The sequence below is a fragment of the Chrysochloris asiatica genome, unplaced genomic scaffold, assembly GCF_000296735.1.
Source record: "Chrysochloris asiatica unplaced genomic scaffold, ChrAsi1.0 scaffold00017, whole genome shotgun sequence".
NCBI lineage: Eukaryota > Metazoa > Chordata > Mammalia > Afrosoricida > Chrysochloridae > Chrysochloris > Chrysochloris asiatica.
The window spans coordinates 11,359,294-11,376,397 of record NW_006408535.1 but is presented as its reverse complement, the minus strand read 5'-3'; the positions used below and the strand labels follow the sequence as shown (position 1 = coordinate 11,376,397).

The following is a 17,104-nucleotide window of genomic DNA, read 5'->3' as shown; positions in this document are numbered from 1 at the left end:
CTTGCAGGGCTTTGTATATGTCTCCCCATTGCCTACTCGCCTGCATGGTTTGTTCTGAATAGTCAGAGCTTAATCTTATTTGTTTGCCTTTATAGGTTATATTTCTCTTCTCCCTGGCTGCTTTTAATATTCTTTCCTTGTCTTTGATTTTTGATAGCCTGATTATTATATGGCTTGGAGATTTTCTTCTGGGGTCTATCCTTCCTGGAGTACATTGGGCTTCTTGAATGCTTATCTTTTCGTCTTTCAAGATGTTAGGGAAATTTTTTTGCAGAAGCTCTTCCACGATCTCTTCTGTAGATTTCTTTGTTTCTTCTTGCTCTGGAATGCCAATAATTCTTACATTATTCCTCTTCATGTTATCCAGCATGAATCTTAGACTCTCTTCAGATTGTTTTATCCTTTTAGCTGCTTTTTTTTCTACCTTGGCAGTATTGAGAGATCTGTCTTCCAGCTCGCTAGTTCTGACTTCCATCTCTTCTAGTCTGCTCCTTTCTCCTTTAATGCTATCGTCTATTTCTTATATCTTATTGTTGATCACCTGGACATCTTTTTGCAGGTTTTGAATTGTTTCCAATGCTGTGTCTATTCTATTTGATTGTTCCTGGAGAATTTTTTTTTACTTCTTCCTAATTTTCCTTGACCCCTTTTCGGATTATTTGAATTTGTTTCCATACCATTATTCTGAATTCCCTCTCAGGCATATCCAAAACTCGTTCCTCCTCCTCTATGAAGGCTTTGTCTGTCTCCACTTCAATTGTGTCAGGTCCTTTCTTCTGTTTTTGGACATGCTTTGATAAAGCTGATTGTTTCTTATTGGTCATGCGTATTTTATTATTATTATTATTGTTATTAATGTGGTCAGGAGATGGTCTTCCCTTTTCATCTGTAAATAGTAGCAAATGTTGTTGGGTCTCATCTAAGTGGTGGAGTATTATGTTGTAGCTTAGCTATATGGCCACGATTGCTATTTCTTCTTATGGGATGTAGGAAGGATAAGTTCCCACCTCCAGGAGGGATGTGTAGTCAACAAGAACTCTACGTGCGTGGGTGCACTGTACCGGCTGATTTTTATTGGAATCTCACACCAGGGCAGGAAGACTTGGGGTGGGAGGAAGTTCTGTCACCTCTGGCCCTTCTGGGAGATGCAGCTGTCCAAGCAGGCTGGCCCTGGTCCCACTCTCAACTCTGCAGTCACAGGAGTTACCCTCAGTCTCCGCAGGAGAGTCCCAAAATACTTGCTTTTCTTTATCCTTGTTAGTGCAGTTTCTCAAAAATGTGAGCCCAGGAGAGACTATGATAGTCCAAAAGCCATGGGACTGGTCTATGAATGTTGCCTTTGCGAGATCCCACTTGTTTTTTCCGATGGAGCAAGTCCCTACCTTTTCTTGCTGTCCTGCTGTACCGGAAGTCCTCCATCTTTTCTTTAGTTAGTTTTGCTAATGGTTTGTCAATTTTATTAATCCTTTCAAAGAACCAGCTTCTAGTCCTGTTGATTCTTTCTATAGTTTTTCGGTCCATGGTCCTTTTAATACATTCTCTAACACTGTAACTCAAATGCATCAATTCTTTTATGGTCTTCCTTATTCATTGTCCAACTTTTGCATGTGCATGAGGTTATTGAAAATACTATATGGCTTGGGTCAGATGCACCTTAGTCTTCAAACTGATATCTTTGCTCTTGAATACTTACTTTAAAGAGGTCTTGTGTAGCAGACTTGCCTAATGCAATATGTCATTTGATTTCTTGACTGTTTTTCCCATAAATGTTGATAGTGGATCCAAGCAAAATGAAGTCTTTGACAACTTCAGTATTTTTTCTCTATTTACCATTGGTTCAGTAGTGAGGATTTTTGTTTTCTTTACATTGTAATTCATATTGAAGCCCTGGTCTTTGATCTTCATCAGTAAGTATTTTAAGTCCTTTTTGTTTTCGTCAAACAAGGTTGTATACCTGCATATCACAGGTTGTCAATGAGTCTTCCTCCAATATAATCCAGTTTCTTAGGTTAATTCCTCAGCATACAGATTGAATACATATGGTGAAAGAAGACAACCTTGGAGCATATATTTCCTGATTTTAAACCATTCAGTGTCGCCTTGTTCTGTGTGAATGAACAGAACCTGCCTCTTTGTACTGTTTCTTTATGAGGACAACTAAGTGTTCCAGAATACTCGCTCTCCACAGTGTTGTCTATAGCTTGTTGTAATCCACACAGTTGAAAGCTTTTGCATAGTCAATAAAGCATATGTAGACATCTTTCTATTACTCTTTGCTTGTAGCCAAGATCCATCAGACGTCAGCAATGGTATCCCTCATTCCACATCCACGTCTGAATTTGCCTTGAACTTCTGGCAGTTCCCTATCAGTGTACTGTGCAACTGTTTCTGAATTATCTTTAGCATAATTTTATTTGCATGTGACATTAATGGTATTGTCTGATGGTTTCCACATTCTGTTGTGCCACCTCTCTTTGGAATGGGCACAAGTATGGATCTCTTCCAATCAGTTGGCCAGGTTGCTGCCTTCTAAATTTCTTGGCATAGATGAATGAGTGCCTTCAATGCTGCATCAGTTTGTTGAAAGATTCCAGTGTATATTTAATCAATTCCCGTAGTCTTGTTCTTTGCCAATGGCTTCAGTGCACCTTGGATTTCTTCCTGCAGTAATAATGCTGTCAAGCCAAGAATCACCTTGGGATTCTTTCTTCAGTATCGTTGGCTCTTAATCATATACTACCTCTTGAAATGGTTGAACATTGACCATTTCTTTTGGGTACAATGACTGTGTATTCCTTCTATCTCCTTTTGATTTTTTTCTGAAACATTTAGTATTTTGCACTTCAGTATTGCACATTGAGGTTTGAATTTTTTTTCTTCATTTCTTTCAGCTTAAGAACTGCTAAGTGTGTTGTTCCCTTTTGTTTTTCTTATTCCAGGTCTTTGCACAATTCATTATAATAATTGACTTTATCTTCTTGAGTTGCCCATTAATTTTTTTCTTATCAGCTCCTTTACTTCCTCACTTCTTCCATCTCTGCACTGGAGAGCAAGTTTTAGAGTCTCTTCTGGCATCCATTTTGGTCTTTTCTTTGTTTATTGTCTTCTTAATGGCCAAACTTCATCTCTCATGTTTTGGACATATTGTCAGGAGGAACCAGTCACTGGAGAAGGATATCATGTTTGGTAATGTGGAGGGTCAGAGAAAAAGAGGAACACCCCCAATGAGATGGATTGGCCAAGTGGCAGCATCGATAGACTCTAGTGTGGTGACAGTAGTTAGGTTGGCCCAGGATTGGGCAGTGTTTCGTTCTGCTGTACATAGGTCGCTATGAGTCGGTACCAACTCGATGGCACCTAACAACAACAACACATGATCTTTTGCTTTCGTTCTGTATGATGTTCTTTTTTTCTTTTTGCAACTGTAGTTTTTTCATCTTTATTTAGGTTTACAAAAACATATAGAGCTATATAAAGCAGATCATGAAAGTTCTTCCCATGTTACTTCCTCAAAAACCTCCAATAACAATGTGACATCATTTCTCCAATGTTTTTAGATCACATTTTAAAAATAAAAATGCTTGCACAACTTTTTACATAATAGTAAATTTTGGACAGTTTGCCATAATAATTCAGACATACCTGACCCTCTTAATGGATACATAGAAATAACGTATACGAAGGCACTATAATTTACTTAGCCAATCTATTGATGGGACAACTGGGGTAGTAGTTATTATTAAATCAAAGGTACAATGAAGTACTTGCATACTCCTCTTAGACTATTTCCTAAATATGTTTCCTAGGATTAAATAAAGCCTATAAAACTATACTTCTAACAGTTCTAACACTTATATTACTATCTAGATCATGTAAGATGATACACACATTAATTTGGAAATGCTTATTCAAAATCAATGTGTAATTTAATTTTGACAATTAAAAAAATGTTCTTGAAATTGTATTTTAACTATAGAAAATAAAGTGTGGCAAAATCTTGAGTAATGCAGAATCAAGACCTCAAAGGCAAAGAATTTACTTAAAGGGACAGGTGTTATTGCTTTGGTGGTGGTGATGCTGGTGTGTGTTTACTTATATTCTTAAAGAATTTTATGCTAACCAAAGGTTTGGGGAATGTTATGTTCCAGCTAAGTACATTTTCAGGTTAGCTAAGAAAGAGGTAGAAAATCTTTTTTTCTAACTTTAATTGGACTGTATGATGTTCTTGATGTCATCCCAATACTCTTCTGGTCTTTGGTCATTAGAGTCTGCTGCATCAAATCTGTCCTTGAGATGATATCTAAACTCAGGTGGGATATGTTCAAGGTCAGATTTTGACTGCAGTGGACTTGTTTTAATTATTTTTAGTTTCAGCATGAACTTACATATGAGCAATTGATAGTTCGTTTCACAGTCTGCTCCTGGCCTGGTTTTGGTTGATGATATGGAGTTTTTCTGCTATCTCTACCCACAGATGTAATCAATCTGATTTCTGTGTGTTCCATCTAGTATAGCGTATGCACAGAGAAGACAGAGACACTAGATTGCTACATTTGTAAAATGGAAGTACCTATGTCATGGGCAGCTTTAAGGATTATGTGAATCAGTACATGTGGTATATACTTACCAGAGTGCCTGAAACATATTCATCAGGTGTTAGTCATTATGCTACCAGAAGTGCAAGTTGATGTTTACTTTAACAAAGGTATAGAAAAATTCGTAATGAAATTATTTACAGCTTTAGGTATATATGCGTTTATACATAGCTACTAGGGAAGTTTTGTGCAAAAACAAACATCCGTCATGAGATTATTTAGTTCTACTTTTACCCCTTGATGACTAGATTTCATCTAATACTTAGTGCTTTATTTTACTTGTCAGAGTTATGGAACGATGAACTTCAGTCAAGAAAAAAGAGGAAGGATCCTTTCAGTCCTGACAAAAAGAAGCCAGTTGTTGTATCAGATATCCTTTTCCATGTTTTCTTTTTGCTTCTGTGTACTCTTTTGGCATTGTGTATACCTTTGTAACTTTTATTAGTACACTTTGATTTTTATTTGTATGATTGTCTAATAAACAAAAGATGATTTATGATACTGAAGACAGATACACTGTATATAATTTGGATAAGCTGAGTGCTTGGAAGAGTGGAAATTTAGTCACAGTGTAAGTGTTGAAAACTAGTGTGCATTTATAGCTCACAAGACCTTTTATTTGAAACAGCTGTGTAGTATAAGTGTCATGTGCACTTTTAAACATGTTTAATGCCTCTAAAATTGAAATATCTTTAATGTGTATATTCAATTGTGGCACCCTCTGCTCTCAAGTCCACTCCTAAAGCAGTGATTAAGTTTGGTATATCTTACAATCAGTGATTTCATAGAATTATGGAAATATGTGGGTTTATCCTGTTGCTAAGTTTTTTGCAGAATAATTTGAAATTAGAATTTAGCATGCCAAAGGATTATGTCCAAAAACTATTGTTTCATTCTCTGAACAATTGAACTTTGCAGGTCATATTATTCAAAGTGTAATTTTTAAAAACAACCATTTTTTTATTGTGATTTGGGTGAAACTTTAGAACAAATTAGTTTTTCATTTAATAGTGCTTGAGCATCTTGTTTTGTAACATTGATTGCAATCCTCACAATGTAATAGCCCTCTTCCAGATGTTATTCTTCTACCTGTTTCTGCCTACTGAGCTTGATTCCTGAGCTAATGCTGCCTTTTGTTATCTTGTGTGGTTGATTATTCTAAGGAATGCAGACCTCCCTGGTGTTATAGTTCACCTCATAAGCCTGTCTGTTACTTGGCTGAAAGTTGAGCTACAAGGGTGAGTTCAGTTCCAGGCTTGAAAGGGATGTCTAAGGGTCATAGTCTTGGGGGTTCCATCAGGTTCACTAAGACCAGTAAACCTGGTATATTTGATGATTTTGAGTTTTGTTCCACATTTTTCTCCTACTCTATCCAGGACCTCCTGTTATGATCCCTTTGAAAACACCATCTTGCTGGGCACCCTCTAGTTCTTTGGTTGGTAGAAGCTGGGGTTCACATTATCCATTAGTCCTTAAGACTAATTGTTTCCTTGTGTCTTTGATTTTCTTTACTCTTTTTTGTTCCTGATGGGGAGAGATGAGACTTCAGATGCTTTTAAGAGCCCAGTCATTACTTTTAAGATCCCAGTCATTACTCACCTAAATAAGATGTGGAACATTTCCTTTGTGGACTTTGTTATGCCAGTTGATCCTGGTGTCCCTGAGACCGTGTCCTGAGCCCCCAAGCCCAGCAACTCATTCCCTCAAAGTGATTGATTATGATTACGAAGTTTTCATAACTTTGCCCCCTGTATGCTCTGTAGTATCTGTGGATATAGATAGTTGTAACACATATGTAGAAATATACTCTGTCAAAAAAAAAAAAATATATAAATATATATTCATGGGTATAGTCCTGTTCTTTTTCCTACCCGTGCTCTACTTAGTGTCTGCTTGTATATCTACTCACAGGTTATTGCCATTACTATTATTACAGGCTTAGATATGTAATAGTATTTATTTTTGTTGTTATTACTTCAAAGTATAAAATTCTTATAGCTACATTTACCTTGACTCTTCAACGTCCATATATAGTTTATATGCTACAAGATCTTGATATTCTTGAAGACTGGACAACAATTAGGAAGGTATGACTAACACAATAGTGGAACACAGTATATTTATATATTTTTAATTTGTTTTATCACTCATACTCTATCAAAATATGATTATTGCAAAATTGCTTTCATCTTACAATGTTCTCTTTAAAATAGTTGTTATAGTTAACAGTGGACAGCAAGAATATTTTAAGAATTAGAAGCATATCAACAACTTAATTATATTTAATTTTTCCTGTAATAATGACTTAATAATTATTTAAAAAATGTTTTATTGTGAATTATGTGATAGTTTACATGGGAAAACATTAGCTCTACATTCATCATTGTATATCATTACATTGCTATGGTTACAATCACCTGAGCATATCATCAACCAACCAAAGGGTATACCCTGCAAGCCTGCCCCTGGTCGAATGACTTAATGACTTAATAATTTATGCAGAGGGCTGAAAAGCATTTTTTTAGGTTGCCCCCAAACAGTAATAAATCAGCGTTTTGTGTTTAGTGCTTAGCCCAAGTCTGACTTAGAAAGCACTTAATAAATATTTGTTAAAAGAACAATGTGAATATTTGAACACTTATTGTGCTTTGTATTGTATCATAAAGCATTTAAGATTTATATAGTTTTCTTTGCTTGCTGGAAAGTGGAGATTTGTTCTCTTTATTCAATTATTTCATTTTTAGAAACCTCTTAGTTGAGAGTAGATACTATTTCAAGTATTAATAATACCTGTAGGAGAAATTGTTATTTATATATATATATTCTTTACAGTCTTTGTTGTTGCTAGTTGCCATTGTGTTAATTCTGACTCATGGCAATCCATGTATAACAGAGTAGAACTGTTCCGTAGAGTTTGCTTGGATTTACTCTTACCAGAAGCAGATCAGCAAGGTACTGTCTTCCATTGTACATGCCAGGTGGTTTTATCTATTAACCTTTGGATTCACAGTCAAATGTAAGCAATGTCACCTAGGGGCCATTTTGGTCTTAAACATCATACATTTATTAAAGCAGCTAATATTTCTTTTGCCTTTTATTATTGAGCTACTTATCAATACATATTTTTGATTTATGAACTCCACAAACTCAGGTAACTAGATAACTTTTTTTTTTTTTTTAATTAAGGCAATGGCTACATTGGGTCCACACAGAGTGAAAACAGAACGTAAGTCATTTAGTCTGAATTTAAAAATCTTCTCTGTTGCAGTTTATTGAGTCAGAATTAGTCACATCCATAATAGAGAGTTCTTCCATCAATAATTCCATGTCATTATGAACACTATAGCTGAAAATATGAGGAATTCTTATGGAGTCTTCTGCCTCATGTAAACATTTCAGAATTTCTTCTTTCACTGTTTCAATTACATTATTATTGTTAATAATAGTTCAGTAATCCAAAAAGTATTTATTTAGTGCTCTTTCTAGGCCCAGTAATTCACTATTGAAGCTGTTGGGAGTCCATGGATTTACTTCAGGGAACTTGTGACACTTTTAGAAATTGTATTCAGAATTTCTTTTGTGCATGCATTTTTCTGAAGAAAGAGATTACAGTGCTGGTAATGGAATTCACCAAAGAAATTTACCAACCCCTAATGTATGTCTTAATAAAATTCACATTAAAGTATAACTTCTTGACTTTTTTAAATGTCTAAAATCATTGCCACATCGGGGATGAGGGTTATCATCTAGGTTATGTTTCTTTGGTTTTTACTTCTCTTGCTGCAAATGAGATTTCCTAACCTATATAACAACAATGAAAGTTTTCCCACTGCTATTGAGTCTATTCTGACTCTTAGTGTTTTTGTTTTTTTTAAAAAACCTCTTTTAAATACAACGGGACTTCAAAAAGTTCATGGAGAAATGGAATTAAAAGATAAATGGAAAATTTCCACCATCTTTTTAAGCCCCCTTGTACTAGAAAAGGAATTTCAAGTCAGGGTGATCAATAAGAAATGTTTCTACTTATCTTTAACTTATTATCATGTCAGGCAATTTCAGCAATATTGCATTAAAGTACTTGGGAATTAGCTGTAAGGTAACTTCCTGAATCTCTAGAGCAGTGGTTCTTAACATTTTTTGGGGTCATGGATTCCTCTGAGAGTGTGACTATTCTATTTAATTGTTGTTAATTGTAGCGACCCTGTATAGGGTTTCCGAGGAGTGGTTGATGAGTTTGAACTGCCAGCCTTGCAGTTCAAACCAACTTTGTGATCAAGTGCTTATCCTTTAGCTTCACATAAAGCCCACCATCTTTAACTTTGCTTCCTATGTGCTTTCTTCATAGCACTTACCACAATGTGTACTTTTGTTTACTGTTATACTTGTTTACCCTAACAAAGGCCAGAATGAAAGCTACACAAAGACTGAAACTACTTCTTTTAGTCACAGTTTTATTATCAACTTCCAGTTTCTCATGTATGAAAGTGTTTTGAAAATGTTAGTTGAATGAATTTATGAACGAATACTGTTGAATATCTTTTACATACTGAGAAAAAAATGGTGAAAGAGCTGGACCTCCTGGAATCTCCTGGTGCCTTTGTGGGGGAGGCAGAATAATATATAAATAAATAATTAGTAAGATAATTACAGATTGTAATCATTGCTATGAAGAAATAAAAGATTGTGATGACGATTAGCTGAGGCATGAGTAAGGTGATTGGGGAAGAAGACCTTTGAAGAAGTGACATTTGAATGATGAGGGGGTAGTTAAGTAGTGTATGCTTTTGACAATATACTACCATAAAGAACTCACTCCACCCCACATGAGTTTATCTGACTTATTCCAAACGATTTTTAAGATTTAAAAATAGAAGTCCTACTTAGGACTACTCCTTTTTTCCAATGAAAGGCCTGTAGAGCTCTTGGAATCTACATTAAAGTGTTAAGAGACATGCAGGGGAGAAAATAGGAGAAAAATAATTTTCAGTGAAAATATAGCAATTGAAATTTTAAATGCTACTTAAAACTCACACTAGTAATTGATACTATACCTTCCTGTCTAGTTAATTGATGCTTTGATGTTCAATGCTTAGTTTTGTTTAGTAATTATATTAAAAACTTAGTGTATTATATTTAAAAAAATGTAAGAAATAAAATTCCTTTATTTTTATTACGTTTTAGGTTTGTTATTGAAAAAATAGTTTTGGTGTTTTTCACATATATGCATGGATTAATGTTAATTGGTAGTAGTCTGACCTTTTTGTTTTTCTGACAATGTTTTATTAATATAACAGTTTTTGAACTGACCCCTTTAGCACCAGTGAAACTGGAAAAACATCTCCACAGTGCTAGGTCTGAAGAAGGAAGACTATACTATGATGGTGACTGGTATATACGTGGACAAACAATAAGTATTGATAAAAAAGATGAGTGTCCTACAAGGTAAAAAGTCTTTATCACTTCACTGTTGCTCAGGATTACTAGGGGTTGGTTATCAATAAGCAAGATAAGCATAGGCTGGTTTTTGCTTATAAAAAATCTGGGATGGTTCACTACAGATTAGTAAGTAGATATAAGTAATTAGTGTTTATGTTGCTTACGGGCATTCTGTCCCTGTCACGAACTATACATTTGAAAAGAGGCTTTGATTCCGTAGGAATGTGCTGTGGGTATGGGAGGAAGACAGTTGGCAACCATACCCAGAAGCACAATTGTTGATGTGAGAAAAATGTGAAATTGTTCACTGCAGATTAGTAAGTAAGTGCTCACCTTGCTTACTGAGTAGTCCAACACTGAATATTATTGTCATTAAATGCTGCTTCCATAGTGTGTTGATAGCATATCATTAATTGCCTATGGATTATGTTTTCAGTTAACAACATATCATTTGGTTGGCATGTATATATGCCAGTGTTAATTTTTATACACCAGCATTTCATATCAAATTGAAGAACCTAAGTATGACCATAGTAGAAATGTTGAAATATTTAGCCAGCTAAGTGATCCTGCTTGTTAATTCTTATAATAAAATTACAGCTTGTTACCACTTACAAACTAAACTACAGATTTTTGTTGAATTTATTAATCCTTAATTTTGGATGTGTTACAGTATTTTGTATACAAAAGTTATTTTTGATTAGAGTAGGAAAGAAAAGGAAAATTAATGAAAACCTAAATAGTTGTTAAGTGTGCCAAGTTGGTTCTGACTCATAGCGACCTTGTTTAAGGTTTTCAATGAATGGCTGGTAATTTTGTAGTCAGTTAGTAGTACAGTGCTTATTCTACAGCGCCATACCAGAACTCCAACCTTAAGAATGTTGTTGTTATGTGCCATTGACTCGGTTCTGACCTATAACTTGAAAACTGAACACTGCTTTAAAATTCTCAATTATCTGTGTAGACTTAAATGAAGTTAATGTAATTATTTATGTAGCCAGGTGTCTTGGAGTCCTTGTATGGCACTGTAAGATAAACACTGGACTGCTAACTGCAGAGTTGGTGGTTCAAATCCACAAGCTGATCCTCAGAAACCCTATACAGAGTCACCATGAGTTGGAATCACTAAGAGTTGGAACTAACCAACACTTAACAGCAACAAAAACAAATTTTATTTTCTTGTGACCTTTGGGAAATATTAATGTTTTTTTTTTGTTTTTGTTTATTTAGTAATTTAAGATGTAATTCTCTATATTACTAAGTATAGTAATCTTCTACAGTAAAAAAAATATTTTTTTCCTTAGGAATTCGTGTTTTATGAAACATTTGGATTTAGGCTAGAAAATAATAATTTTTCAGACATAGTGATTTTAATTACTGTTATTTCATTTAAAAGTTTTTAGGATACAAGAAGCACTGTGTATAGTAACTTTTTTCATAGACAGTCATTGAGCTTTGTGATAACCCTGGATTTCTCATTACTTTCTTTTATTTGGTTTTGAGACATTGAGTACTGTTTAGCATAAAAGAGGTTATAAAAAGAAATGGAATAACATAAAGAGAATTAAACGCAAATCAATTTAAGATATATATCAAGTTTAGTTGTGTAAAAAAAATTCATACAGAAATCATCGGTGGTAGAGGGATTGGGATTTGGGTTGACCTGAAATAGTGGTATAATACTATGTAAGTGGTAGTGGTGGTTATGTGCCATGGAGTCGGTTCCGACTCATAGCAACCCGGTACAGGGTTTCCGAAGCTGTAAATTAATTTTCTAATTCTAATAGAAAGTAAAATTTGCCAACTCTGTTAAGAAAAGAAGTGGAGCTGTGATGGTGTTGTGGGTTAGCATTGGGGGTGGTTCAAGCCCACCAGCTCCTCTGTGGGGAACAGATGAGTCTCTCTGCTCCCGTAAAGATTTACAATCCCAGAAATCCTATGGAGCAGTTTTACTCTGCTCTGTAGGATTGCCATAAATCAAAATGGACTCAGAGATGTTTCTTTTTGTTGTTTTTTTATTAAAAAAAGATAGGATCCCTGGTAGCATAAAGCATTCTGCTACTAACCCAAAGGTTGGCAGTTCTAAACCACCAGTGGTTCTTTTAGAGAAAAATATGGTAGTCTGCTTCTGGAAAGATTTACAGCCTTGGAAACCCTGTGGGGTAGTTGTAACCTGTCCTATCGGATCTCTATGAGTCAGAATTGATTTGATGGCAGTGGGTTTATTAAGAATGGAGGTGATCTCTTAAGGGTTACAAAATGTGTTATTTTTTATAGCATGTCCAACTGATGGTGCAGCATTCTAATAAATAATACTTATCTGATTGTACTGTGGTAGCCCAGCCTTTTTGTTCTTGTTTAGTTGTTTCTTTATTTGCCAGTTAGATTTTGTAGTTAGTACTGTACTCTCAAATGAGTGGAGGCATATTGTAATTTGTTCTTTCAATCTCTTCTTGTTTTTTTTTCTTTTCTTTTCCTTTTTAGTGCCATAATTACAACAATTAACCATGATGAAGTTTGGTTTAAGAGGCCCGATGGAAGCAAATCTAAGCTTTACATTTCACAGCTACAGAAAGGAAAATATTCCATTAAACATTCATAATCATGATTTAAGTGTTAACCTAAATCTACCTTTTTAGTGTTATCAGGTGTGATATGCCACAGGAGTAAAAAATGTATTGAATAATTGAATATTCTCATCGAGTTATGAGAAGGTGTGTATTTGTAGGTAGTACCGTAAGTAGACCTCATATTGATATGCTATTAAGTGAAACAGTAGTAAACATTTAATCATGATCATCACATTCATTTGTCTCTTAGGCCCAATGACCAATGTGGTTGAGGTTTCTTATCAAACTTTATTCTTTTTCTTTTTTTAAATTATGCAATTTTATCTTATCCTTAGTGAACTCTGTTACTAAATGACTACAGTTAATCAACAATTTAAAAAATTTCCATATCTTTGTCACTCATTGTGTGTTTGTAAATAAGCCTGATGAAATGTTTCCTATAAATGGTTTATACTAGTATATTAGTGTTAAATCAGGATTGAAATTTAACCCTACACATATATGTTTGAGTATGTATATATGACATCATCAGCTTACTTAAAACTGATGACCTTACTTTACAATCTTTTTTTACCCAAAATTAAGCTATTGGGTTTGAAAGCTGAAAGGAGCACTTTTGTAGACTAGCAAATTTTCTTCCTGTCCTTTTTGATTGTATGGTGGTGACCTATTTTTACAAATGATAATGTTAATTAGTAAAATTAGTGTCAAGTAATGATATGCTTCTCCCTGTATTTTTGTGAACCTTTAGAAGGCAGATATTTATGCCTGGTATTTATGACACAGTATGTAAATGGTGGACAGTAACTGACAGTGTTGTGTGCTTGCTGTACGCATCTGATCTTTTGGGACAGATTTTTAGTAAGCTTTTTCCAGAGGTAAAGTTATGTCCTTATTTTATTCCGAGGGGGTTATAGTCAAGGATAACTTCCTTGAATCTATTTTCAAATTAATTTTATCTTCAGTGTTTTTATACTTTAAGGCCATTTGGTGCAATTTAGAAAGTGTTGGCCTCTTTTCCCTTAGCCACATTCAAAATTAACTTCCAAAGCCTCAGGAACCGTCAGAGTCTTAACCCTTAAATCAATATAGCAGCACAATCTGATGGCTGTAATATATATTTAGGGAATAGCCAAACCGAGTATTCCTGGTGGTTTTGTGCACTTTAATTTTTGTTATAGTGACACTTAAGAGAATGTGGAAGAAACCTAGCTACTAACACTTAGGGCAGGAATATCTGCATTATTCCGTTTTAAAATTTATTTTTATTATTAACTCTTTTACTTCTACAAACATTTTCCTTGGAGATCACTACTTCACAGTTGCCAAATTTAAAAATATTTGACTTCTGAAATTCATTATCAGCAAAGTAAAGTTACTTTGTTCTGTTTCTAATTAGCTTTAGCAAATGTATATAATGTCATAGTCATAATCTAATAGTGTTTGATAGTTCTTATGTATACAATGTTTGATAAGCATTTTTAATAAGATTTGTATTTTTAAATTTAGTATATAATAAAAAGATGTGTTTGAGTGTCATCTGTAGTGTCTTGAATTATTTATGCACAGTTAGATCTTATTTATTTATAACCTGTCTGCTTCCAAGAGGGATTTGAGCCAATTTATAATAATAGGTAAGGAATGCTGGAATGCTGAACACACTCTTTTATTTCCTTAAGCCATAATCCAACCACTTTTAGGTTATATTTACATGTTTATAATAGTTATATTTTACTTAATCGAAAAAATTTATGTATATGCTGTACTTTAAATAAAAATGTACTATATATGTTTTAAAATTCCAAATTGAAAAAGTTTATTTTAAAAACTGACTGACTTAGGACATTTACCTTCAAAACGTTAATATTTATCATATTTTCTCACAAATTATATGCATGTTAGATGTTCTTTGTAAACTGTGTTCTTCCCCCAAGGTATTTTTGTCAGCACATACTGCTAATTTTTTACAACATGTAAAAAATAAATAGCATAGCATGGTTATGCAGATACCTTGGGGGGAGGGTGCAGTTGGCAAAAAATGTAAAATGTGCTTATTATTTGTGTAAAAATATCGTGGAGTTCTGGTGTGGTGCTGCACGATAATGTGCTTAACCACAAGGTCAGTTTGAGCTTCAAGGTTGGTGGTTTGAAACACACCAGCCACTCCTCGGAAACTCTGTACAGGGCTGTTATTAGTTAGAAGTGACTTGGCAACAGTTAACAACAACAACATCATATATAACTATTCTTTTATAACATTAAGAGTCAAGTAACCATATGCTTGTCTATGATTATAGTTTGTTAGTTGTTGTCAAGTCAATTCTGACTCCCGGTGATCCCATGTATGCAGAGCAGAATTATTCCATAGAGTTTTCAAAGCTGTGACCTTTCAGAAGTGGATCACTAGGTCTGTCTTCTGAGGTATGCCTCTTGGTGGATTCAAACCACCCACCTTTGGGCTCGAGTGAAGCGTTTATTCATTTGTGTCACCCAGGGACTCTCTGTCTGTGATTGAAGTACTATAAAATATGTTTTCTTATTAACACTTTGCTATTCTTCTGTCATAAGGTTTAATTTAGGAGAAATGTTGATACTATGAAATGGGATACAGCAGCTGCTGCTACTGCTGTGTTTATGACCTGCCTTTGCCTTACAACCAATGTATGGATTTTTCCTGTCTCCTTTCCCAGTTTTTCATCTTTAGTCCACCCTGTCCTACCATTTTCTAAAAAAAAAAACAACAATAAAAAATTCAAATCTAATCACTAATATTTGTTACCTATAACCCATTGCCACTGAGTTGATTCTTATGACTTATGCCCCTGTAAGTCAGAGTAGAAGGAGCTCTGGTAGTGTAGTGGTTATGAGTCGGGCTGCTAACCTCAAGGTCAGCAATTCGAATCTCCCAGACATTCCATGGGAGAAAGGTGAGGCTTTTTGCTCCCATAAATATTTTCAGCCTTGGAAAGCCTATATAGGATTGCTATGAGTTGGAACCTGACAACAATATGAAAACAGCATTGGGAAGCATATGAGGGTAAGTGAAAAAAGTATTGCTACAAAATCTCAGAAACTTTTATGAAAAATATCAAAATATGAAGTGACTGTTTCTCGACATATCCTACATCTAGGGCTATATGCTTCTGAAGGCAATGTTTCTAACTTTTCCCCAAAGAGTTTTGTTCTCTTCAATTTATACTGCATCAAAATGGCAATTTTGGCATTCTTGAAGGACTCAGAATATGTTCCTTTTAAATAGTCTTTGCTTTGAGTTTTGGGAGCAAACATGTCTGAACAGACAAGGTTAGGGTAGTAGGGTGGATGGGGTAAGGTTTCCTAATTGAATTCTCCTAGGACAGCCCCTGTTGCCCTCAAAGAATGAGCAAGTTTATTGTCATGATGGAAAAAAATCTTTAGTGCAATTTTTCCGGCTTTCTCAATTTAAAAAACAACTTATTCCTAATAAGCTCCTGTGATTATCCTATGACCTTCAAGGTAATCTATCAAGATAACCCTTTGGGCATCCCAAAAAGCAATCACCATAATCTGAGCTGACCTCTTGGCCTTTCATTGAACTGGTCCCGCAGGTTCCCTTGAAGGCCAGTTTGAATTGCACCATTTATTGTAAGCTTCCTGACAAGACTAACACAAATATATTACTGAAATAACTTGTCTGCAGCCATCTACTAATCACAGAGACATGTTTAAACACATTTTGTTGGGGATAAACCTGTGCGTCTATGAATTGGAATCTTAATAGCCAATAACTTCTTAAGTTAATTAATTGACACTTTCCCTCCCTCTAGGAAAATCTATGTGAAAGCAAATTGTAACCAAAAACTTTCTTTGTTAGGTGAAACTTCAGGGATTCACCATTCCTTGGAAGACCTACTTCCTGGTATTGTGTAATCTCACTTTGACTTTCTTTTTTTGACCTTGCCCATAGCTCAAAACTAAGTTCTTTCTTTACCATATGCCTGGCCACTCTGGCCAGTTTACTGGATCACTGTGTCCCCTAAATTATGGAGAGCTAGTGATAATAATACTTGTAATTTGATTGTTTGCAGTGTGTATGAGACTGATGTATAAACAATGTCATTATTTCATGATACTTTTCATGCTTAAAACGGTAAAATATCAATGTAAAAATTATAATATGTTTACTCTTTATATATTTGCCATACATTGGGAATCATTTGGCCATAGTTTTATATTTAGAATGTTCTGAAATGAATTGATTGTTTCAAGTTGGTAAACTTTCTGAAAAAGTGACTATATGACTTTTGCTTCTGAAGTTGAAGCTAATGTTCTCCTCTCATAAGATGTTTTATTAGAGGAAGGTGAAGGGAGGAAGTTACGTGGTGACATTTTTTTTTTTTTTAATGTTTTATTGTGAATTATGTGATAGTTTACATGGGAGAACATCAGCCTTACATTCATTCTATTGTATATCGTCTCATTGCCATGGTTACAATCTCCTCCACGCAATCCTTCCCCCGTACC

General features: G+C 34.7%; 1 protein-coding gene across 1 annotated transcript in view; it reads left to right on the top strand.

Moving 5' to 3' along the window:
• BRMS1L (breast cancer metastasis-suppressor 1-like) overlaps positions 1–14,138 on the top strand; it is a 61,908-nt gene extending 47,770 nt beyond the window's left edge. The window contains exons 6-10 of the mRNA XM_006835337.1: positions 4,882–4,965; positions 6,618–6,682; positions 7,782–7,821; positions 9,911–10,037; positions 12,516–14,138. Of these exons, the coding sequence (XP_006835400.1) occupies positions 4,882–4,965; positions 6,618–6,682; positions 7,782–7,821; positions 9,911–10,037; positions 12,516–12,633 (434 nt within the window). The 3' untranslated portion in view covers positions 12,634–14,138. The remainder of the gene's footprint in view (positions 1–4,881; positions 4,966–6,617; positions 6,683–7,781; positions 7,822–9,910; positions 10,038–12,515) is intronic.
• The last annotated feature ends 2,966 nt before the right edge of the window (positions 14,139–17,104 follow it).